Source organism: Trypanosoma cruzi, genomic scaffold (genome assembly GCF_000209065.1).
Source record: "Trypanosoma cruzi strain CL Brener 1047053516801 genomic scaffold, whole genome shotgun sequence".
Classification (NCBI taxonomy): Eukaryota; Euglenozoa; class Kinetoplastea; order Trypanosomatida; family Trypanosomatidae; genus Trypanosoma; species Trypanosoma cruzi.
Genome location: NW_001849551.1, coordinates 152,724 through 160,906, shown reverse-complemented (window position 1 = coordinate 160,906; position 8,183 = coordinate 152,724). Strand labels below are relative to the sequence as shown.

The 8,183-nt window shown below is 61.6% G+C and overlaps 1 protein-coding gene across 1 annotated transcript, besides 2 other annotated features; it reads left to right on the top strand.

Annotated features, from left to right (window-relative positions):
* Positions 1–8,183: a sequence feature (areas not merged during assembly with more than two copies in the genome that could not be assigned to a particular haplotype).
* Positions 2,313–8,183, top strand: Tc00.1047053508395.9 (dispersed gene family protein 1 (DGF-1), putative; the record flags this gene model as incomplete). Its single annotated transcript, XM_800387.1, has 1 exon — positions 2,313–8,183. A coding segment is annotated over one exon (5,871 nt), but the record flags the coding sequence as incomplete, so codon positions are not given.
* Positions 7,233–7,283: a microsatellite.

The following is an 8,183-nucleotide window of genomic DNA, read 5'->3' as shown; positions in this document are numbered from 1 at the left end:
GCATTCTTCTCTCCTTGTTGTTTTTGCACTGCCGGGTGCGTGCGTTGCTCGGTGTGTGCTGGTGCGTGACGGACGGTGCCACGATGGCCTCCTCTGGCGATGACAGTCGCTGTGCTCTCGACACACATCCACACACTCTTCCCTGTCTCTCTGCGGGGGTGATTGCGGCAGGGCATTGCTGCGAGCGTGACGGGGCCACGGCGGCGTCACCCCTCGAGAAGGTCCCATGCTCTGTCGGTTGTGTAGCGGCGAGGCGGTTTGCCTGCGGCTCAACTGACAGAAGCGCACCGTCGTTCCATTGCAGTCACTCCATCGGCATCACCCGCTGCGGTGGTGTCCGCAGGGGCCGCCGCCCCGATGAGGATGGCCTCGTAGTTGTCTGGCAACTCGGAACTTCCAGTCCTTCGCCCTTCAGGATTGCCCTTGTTGCTCGACTGGCGCAGCACCGGACTGACACCGCTTTTCTGCAGGAGTGCAGGCAGCAGGGCGCCCCAGCGACGCGGCGCATTGGCTGCGGTGACTTCCACCAGACCTGCAGTGGGCGTGCCGGTGGCGTGGCCCTCTTGGTGCGCCACACTTTGTTGTGCGAGTGCCTGCTGCTCGTGGCACCAACTGCGTGGAGACCACTGCCTTCCGCGTGTGCCCACCGGCCAGCCCCAGCATGTGCGTGGTGAACCTCTGCGGCCTTCTTCTGGAAATCGCCCACATTGCCCAGTTTGCGACCACCATTTGTCGCCTTGGTCCTGCAACGGTTATTTGCGGGCCACCAGAATTCGCACCATGAGCTGCGGGACGGTCGCTCACGATCAACGACGGCAGGAGAGAACCTCGCCGCCACCCCAAGCGGCATGGAGTGTGAGCTGTTCGACGACCCGGCACAGCCAGCGCGGATCAGCGGCCGCCGCGTCTCGTTTCCCGACGTGACTGCGCAACGCGTACTGCGTGTCTCCCACTGGACATCCACCCCTTTGCATGGACTCGGACTACCATCTGCCATCCCACACTGCGGGGACGGAGGACGGCCTCCCGCGACCGGCAGGCATGCTGCCACGACGGAAACATGCCGTCGCTTTTCTGCGTGAAGCCGACTGGAATGCTTCCACCTCGGTGTGTGCAACGCCTCTGGCCACTGTGACCACATGGTTGGATATGCACCGTGCGAGCGGCAAGACGCACCATCCCGCGCGGCAGCCGTGACAGCCACTGATGAACCCGGACGGTCAGAGCGGAGCAGGCCGAGTGTGTTGCAGCGGCAGCATGGGACGCGCACACAGCCTCACCGGGAGGCAGCCTGCCCCGAGCTGAAGATTTCCGCAAACGGGAGTACCGCAATCATGCCCTCTGCCGTAACTTCTCCATGCTGCTTGTGGTCCGTGCGAAGGAGCTTGGTGCCCTCTCGATCCCACGCCTCTGATGCCGCGAGGCATGGAGGCACCACGTCCCTGCCCTCTGGGATCGGCCGTGCTGCGGTACTGTTGGGACCGCGTTTGTGCTCTGTCTTGGCAGCAGGAAAATTTGCTTGTCCATCACACTGTCCGCGTCGCACGTGCTGCGATCCCCAGTGCTGTCCGCACACTTTGTGCTTGCGTGTCCCCTGGTGACTGTGATATGGATGGGTCCTTCACGCCGTATGCGCTTGACTTCACCATCCGCCACTGTTTGCCTTGCTTGGCCCCTGGCCGCGGCGGCGCACTGAATGTGTTTCTGTGCCATCTTGCACCCGCTGCCCGCTCCTCGCACAGAACGATGATCAATACCTCCCTCGCTGACGGCAGTCTGCGAAGTTCCTGCGAAACAGGGACACCACTCCCATCTGCGAACACGGGAAGAACACATGCCGCACGGAGAGTGTTGTTGGCCAATCCCGCTGCTCTCTGTCCTGCTAGGGGAGAGCGAAGGACTGGTCCACCGCCGCCTGTCAGCACTGCTGGCACACCACCGACGCCAGTCTGTATCCACGCCACGACGCGCGGTGGTTGTATGGGGTTGTGTGGGTGGTGGGAGGGCAATGGTGTCACTGACTTTATTGCGTCTGCGCGGCTTTGCTTCGGCGGCTGTACTGTGGTGGGGATTGTGTATGACCGGATGCCTCTGCGTGTCACTGTATTTGGTTACTGTTGTTGCTGCTGTCTTTTATTCTTTTTTTTTTTGAGCGTGCAGTTAGAGATACTTTGGCTTTGCCAGCACAACTATCGTTTCAAGGTGTTAAGGATTAATTGCAGTATTAGGATTGGTGGTACTGGGATATCGATCTGGCGGAATCGTGTCACTGGATTCGCCATCTGTAGGAAAGGATTTGATAGACAGGAGGAATGGTCGACGGGGCGAGAGCGACACAACGCGACAGCCCTGCTGATACGTGTCTGAGTCGGTGGATGCAGTCTTCGGTGGATGCGTGTCCGCGCAGCCGGCAACGTGTGCGGCGCAGGGCCATTTTGGCTGTGCGTGTGGCGCTGCTTGTGGCGTTGGTGCTAGCAGCAGCTGCTGCGTGGATGCCCGCGGTGCATGCGGTGGTGTTGCGACTGCGGGGCGGCACGGTGGACAGAGCCATCACGGTTGGCCGCGCCGTGGACACGGTGCTGATGGACGGCGTGTCCATCACGAACGGCGTGGCTGTGGTGTTCGACGTGCCGGCGATGCTTCCCGGCGCGCTGCGCATCGAATTGAGGAACTGCGTGTGCGACGGCGGTGCGCAGATCTACGTGCGGGGCTACAGCGGCGAGCCGGTGAGTGACCGGAGCCTGGTGGTGAGCGTGAGCGGGCTGTCCGGGAGCTACTGCTCGCTTGTGTTTGTGCACAACCTGCCGGCACACACGAACGTGACGGTCCGTGACTCGACGATTGTGACGCCGGGGCCGATGCGCTACTCGCAGCTGAGCGGGCTGACGGACGCGGTGGCGTCGCCGCTTGTGCTGTACGCGACGTCGCTGTTGCAGTCGCAGCTGCGTGTGAGCAACACTGTACTGAGGTCGTCGCAGGCGGGCGGGTCGGCGGTGTACGTTGGCGGCGGCGTGGACCTGCTGTCGAGCGCGGTGGTGCTTGACGGAGTGTTGCTGGAGGCGTCGGGCGGTCTGACCGCGTCCGCGATGCATGTGGCGTCCTCGTCGCGCCTCAGTCTGCGTAGCCACTCGATGTTCTCCGTGACGGACGTGTCGGTTGTGAGCAGCGGCGGCTTTGTGCTTGGAGAGCGCCTCGCGGTGTTTGATTCGGTGCTGCGCTTCGTCGGCGTCGAGGGGTCTGTTGCGTCGTCGCTGGTGCGCTGCGACGGTGGGACGATCGGTGGCGGCGGGTGGCTGGACCTGCACGACGTGTGGGCGGTGGGCGAGGCGTCGTCTGTGGCGTTGCTGTCGGGGATGACGCTGAGCGGCGGCGCCGTGTCGATTGCGCGCTGCGCTGCCACTGGCGCTACGCTTGTCTCCGGGCCGGCGATCACGAGCGGCGTCGTGTCGGTGCAGTGCAACCGTGCCGGCGGCCGGGTGCTGCAGAGCAGCGGCGACTACCGCATGGCCGGCCTGCCCTCCGTGAGCGTGGTGCCGTGCGACGGCTGTGCGGCCGCGCTGGCGTGCTTTGATGCGCTGACGGCGTCGTTCTCCGAATGCGTGTGCAGCTGCCGTGCCGGCGGCGTGGGCGACGCGTGCCTGCCGTTCGACTTGCCGCCTGCGAGGGCCGGTGGCAGTGGTGACGGTGCGCAGGACTGCGTGAGTGGCGTGACGCTGACGGAGTCGGTGACGGTTGGCGGCGGGCGTGCGACGGCGTGCTTCGACTCGGTGTTGTTCAGCGGACCGATCATTGTGGCGGTGGACCTGCGCTCGATGGACGCGTTCGCTGACGCACTGAACGTGACGCTGCGCCACTGCGTGCTTGCGGGCGGCGCGCAGCTGCGGATTGGCGGCCTCAGCGAGAGCACGGCGCGCCTGATGCCGCACGCTTTCGTCAACATGACGAATGTGACGTCGCTGGAGGGCACGATTGTGCTGCATGGCGCGATGCCGCTGCACTCGAGTGTGCTGCTGGCGAACTCAGCGCTGCGCGCGACGGTTGGCGGGTCGCAGTACGTGCCGACGACCCGTGGCCACAAGAGCTTCCGGTACGTCCCCGCGCTTGTCCTGGACGGCGTCCGGCTTCTGTCAACGTGTTTTGTCATGACGCGGTCGACGCTGGTGTGTGGCGGGGGCTCGTGCGCTGCGATCCTCGTGGAGCGCAGCCTCGGCGTGAACCTGTCCAGCGTCTTCTACATGGACAACTGCGTTATTAGGTCGCGGAAGCACGTGATTTACGCCCTTGCGTCGGACCTGCGTGTTGGTAACGGCTCAGTGTTCTCCATACAGGACAGTTCGTGGATTTTACCGAGCACCGAATATGGCAAAGCCGCGTGTGTGTTCAAGGACGTTGCGGTGGCTGGCGGCAGCGTGCTGCAGATTGTGTCCAGCACTTTCCGTCTCGGCTTCGCCATGCTGATGGCAGCCACGCTGACCGTGACTGGCGGCAGCTGGCTGGTGCACCGCAACAACGAGTTCCGCACCGCCTACGTTGTGTACGTGGCTGCCCACTACGGCATGGTGTTCCGCGATCGGAGTGTGTGGTCGATACTTGACAACAACCTCACCTATGGCTCGTACTCCACCATCGCAAATATGACAAACAACTGGTCACCACCATCCGACACGCGCCCGACCATCTACGGTATGTGCAACGAGGCAAGGGGCTCTCCTGTGACGGATTACCAAGACGACCTCAATATTGGAGCACCCGTGACGGTGCTGGACTGTGGTGCGTGCACGGTGGACGCCGTGTGCTTCGCTGCGAGGACGAGCAGCATCAGCGGCTGTGAGTGCGTGTGCGCTGCTGGCGGCTACGGCGACACGTGTCTGCCAGCTGCGGTTCCGGACGGCCTTGGACCGCTCCCGCTCCCCGATGCGAAGGACACGGAGGTCCGCTGCGTGCACGGTGGCAGCATCAGCTCCGTGGACTATCCTGATCCCGGTGTGCGTGGTCTGTGCTTTGTCAACGTGACCTTCACCGCCGCGATTGTGCTTGACCTGTCGTATTTTGACGCGCCACAGCAGACACTCAACATCACGCTGCTGCAGTGCGTCCTCATGGGCCTGTTGATCAGGGGGAGTGGTGTGCGCGTACACGTGAGCGTGACTTCCTCGATACTGGATTTTGGTGCATTGGATTTTAGAGGTGATTTTGGCGCGAGCTCCCAGATACTGGTGGTGGGCAGTACGCTTGTGACGACGTCGAGCCACGCCATTTCCTTTGTGAAGTTTACTCTCAGTGCGAATATGGCGCTGCTGCTACTCGACAACTACATCGAGGCGAATAGGTACGCAGTCTATTTCATCAATGGTGTTGTTGTTGATGGTGGCGGGATCATTGTGAAGGGAAATACGCTGAGCACAACGAAGGACGATGACGGTGTGGAATCATCTGTTTGCGTTAATGGTGTTGATGTGAAGAACGGCGGCTACTTTGACGTGGAGAACAACACGATGAGCTCGGTCAATGGCGTTATTTTTTTTTGGGATACTACCGTGAGCTCCGCGGGGCTGCTGCGAGTGGCGGACTGCACCTTTGGCGGGAGTGAAGTTTTTGATTCCGCGCTGTTGCATTTGTCTGGCTCGGTGACCCTCGAGGGAGGTGCGCAGTGGCGTGTGGAGGGCAACAGCGTGGGTGAAGCCTCAGTATTAACTATTCCTTATCCCCAGTACAAAATTCAGCTGTCGGGCAGCGGCACCACCGTGGCGCTTGCACACAACCGTCAGGTAGACAATAGTTATCCCTTCGCTGATCTTTCTCCGCCAGACACGATTGTTGAGCTACCCGCAAGGTTTGTGGTTGGGTGCAACCTGCAGGGCGATGAGGAGGTGTCGTACGACGGTGTGTTTCCGGAGGTGGTGGAGGTGTTCAGGTGCGGCACATGCAACGACGACGCGGCGTGCTACATGCCCGGGACGGAGTTGGTGGACCGCGGCTCGTGCTCGTGCAGCTGCAAGGACGGATGGCATGGCGCGTCGTGTCTTCCCTTCGAGGTGCCCGACACTGTTGTGCCGCCCGCAGCGGAGAGAGCCGTTGACGGCGACACGAGCTGCGTGGTGGACCAGACGCTGACGGACCTCGCGCTGAACATGTGGAAGACGCACCACTGCTACGTGGGTGTGACATTCAGCGGCGTGGGTGCCGTGCTGACGTTCTCCCTCAACAGCATGCCGCTGCATCTTCCCATCAACATCACGCTCACTGGGTGCACATTTCGTAGTGGTGCCGCGCTGCAGTTTGTTGGGGGTGCGGCGGCGGTTGAGTCATCTGGCGTCCTGATCCGCGTGAGCCGGACGGTGATGCGTTCCTCCACCGTTGCTTTTATACGTGCCCTCCCGCAGCACTGCGACATCGCCGTCACGGAGGTTGACGCGGCGCAGTTCTCCTCGTCCGAACTGCCGGACACTAGGATGAACACGTTGAGCGTATTGTTGCTGAAGGACGCCGTGTTGAGTGCGTCCTCGCTGTTGGTCAGCAACGTCAGGGCGCATGCAATGAAGCGTGATGCGCTTGGTTTTTACTCGACCGGGACGCTGACGCTGGTGGGTGGCAGCTCGCTGTACGCGCGGTACTGCAGCTTTGAGGGATACACACATATGTTCTACTTGTACGGGCTCAGTGTCCGCAATCACTCCGTTTTTGCGCTTCTCAACAATACAGTGTTCTCCGGGGTAAGCCTGCTGTATCAACACAACAGATTCAACGTGTCGGATCACAGCGTGGTGCGCGTGGTGGGGAACAGCGGCTCCGTGCGCTACGCCATCTTTAACGATGACATTTGGACTGTTCAGCGGTCAAGCTGGTTGGATTGGCGCGACAACGACGTGGAGGTGGGTGCGATGTTCTACGACAGTAGCTCCGCTTTTGTGAGGATTGACGGCAGCAGTGTGGTGACGCTGACAGGCTGCAAGATGGGCTCGACGGGGTTGTCGGTGTCCCTTTTATCTCGGGCTGACGCCGGCTACCGGTTCGTTGCTGGGTGCCTGACGGTCGCGGGACGGGAGGCGTCGACGGCGGCTGAACTGGAGCTGAGCGGCATCACCAACGTGACGACGGTTACCGCGTGCGGTGAGTGCACGAAGGAGGGCGACTGCTTTGCTCCGCTGACGACGGCGGTCATTGACTGCAGGTGCCAGTGCGCTGCTGGAGGGCACGGCGATGTGTGCGTCCCAGCGCCCGTGCCTGCTGGCCCGCCGCCACCGCCACCACCGTCATCGCCGCCGCCACCGCCGCCACCGCCGGTTGGTGAGTGCATCAGCGACATGGTGTACCCCGAGGTTACGCAGGCAGTGGGCGGCGGGCTGTCGTGGCTGTGCTACCGCAACGTGACGTTCAACGGGGGCGGCATGAGCATGACGGTGCTGATTGGGGGGATGACGGGCGACGTGGTGAAAGTCACGTTCGATGGCTGCACGTGGAGGGGCGGCGCCGTGCTGTTGCTGTTGGGCAACGCGTACGCCGCTGTGGGGTCGCTGAACATCGTCGTCACCGGCAACAGATTTATTGACGCGCTGCTCAGTCCGGAGGGTGTGTTTCCACCGCACACAAACATCACGATCAGCGGGAGCAGTTTTACGGTCACGAGGCTGTTCCATTGGTTGGGTTTGGACCTTAGGAGGCCGTCGTGTGTTGTGATGAATGGACTGGCGATCAGCAACGACTCCGCGGTGGTGCTGAGTGGCAATGTGTTTCAGAGCGTGACGACATCGTCAAGTGTCGTAAAATTTGTTGGATCTGCGCTGAGGGTGTCGTGGCACTCCGTGCTTGCGGTGCTGGGCAACACGTTTCATATGGGCGGCGGTGACAGTACGCTGATAAATATTGAAGGGTCTGGCCAATTTTCATCGCTGAAGGTGCTGAACAACTCTGCTGTGGTGATCCGAGGCAACGTTGTGACGAGGCCGGTGAAGTACTTTTTGTTAGTAATTTTGGCGTTGCGTGTGGAGTCCCAGTCAGCGGTTGTGTTTCAGGGCAACGACATGCAGAGAAGCTCGGCTGTATTTTTTTCAAGCTACTCTTCCTACATCTACTACAACTCCTGGCTGCAGCTGAGCGGCAACCTCTGCCGTGAATCCCCATCGGCAGCTTTTCTCTTTCTGAACCCCACGGTGAATCTCCGCGACTCCGCGGTGTCTGTGTCC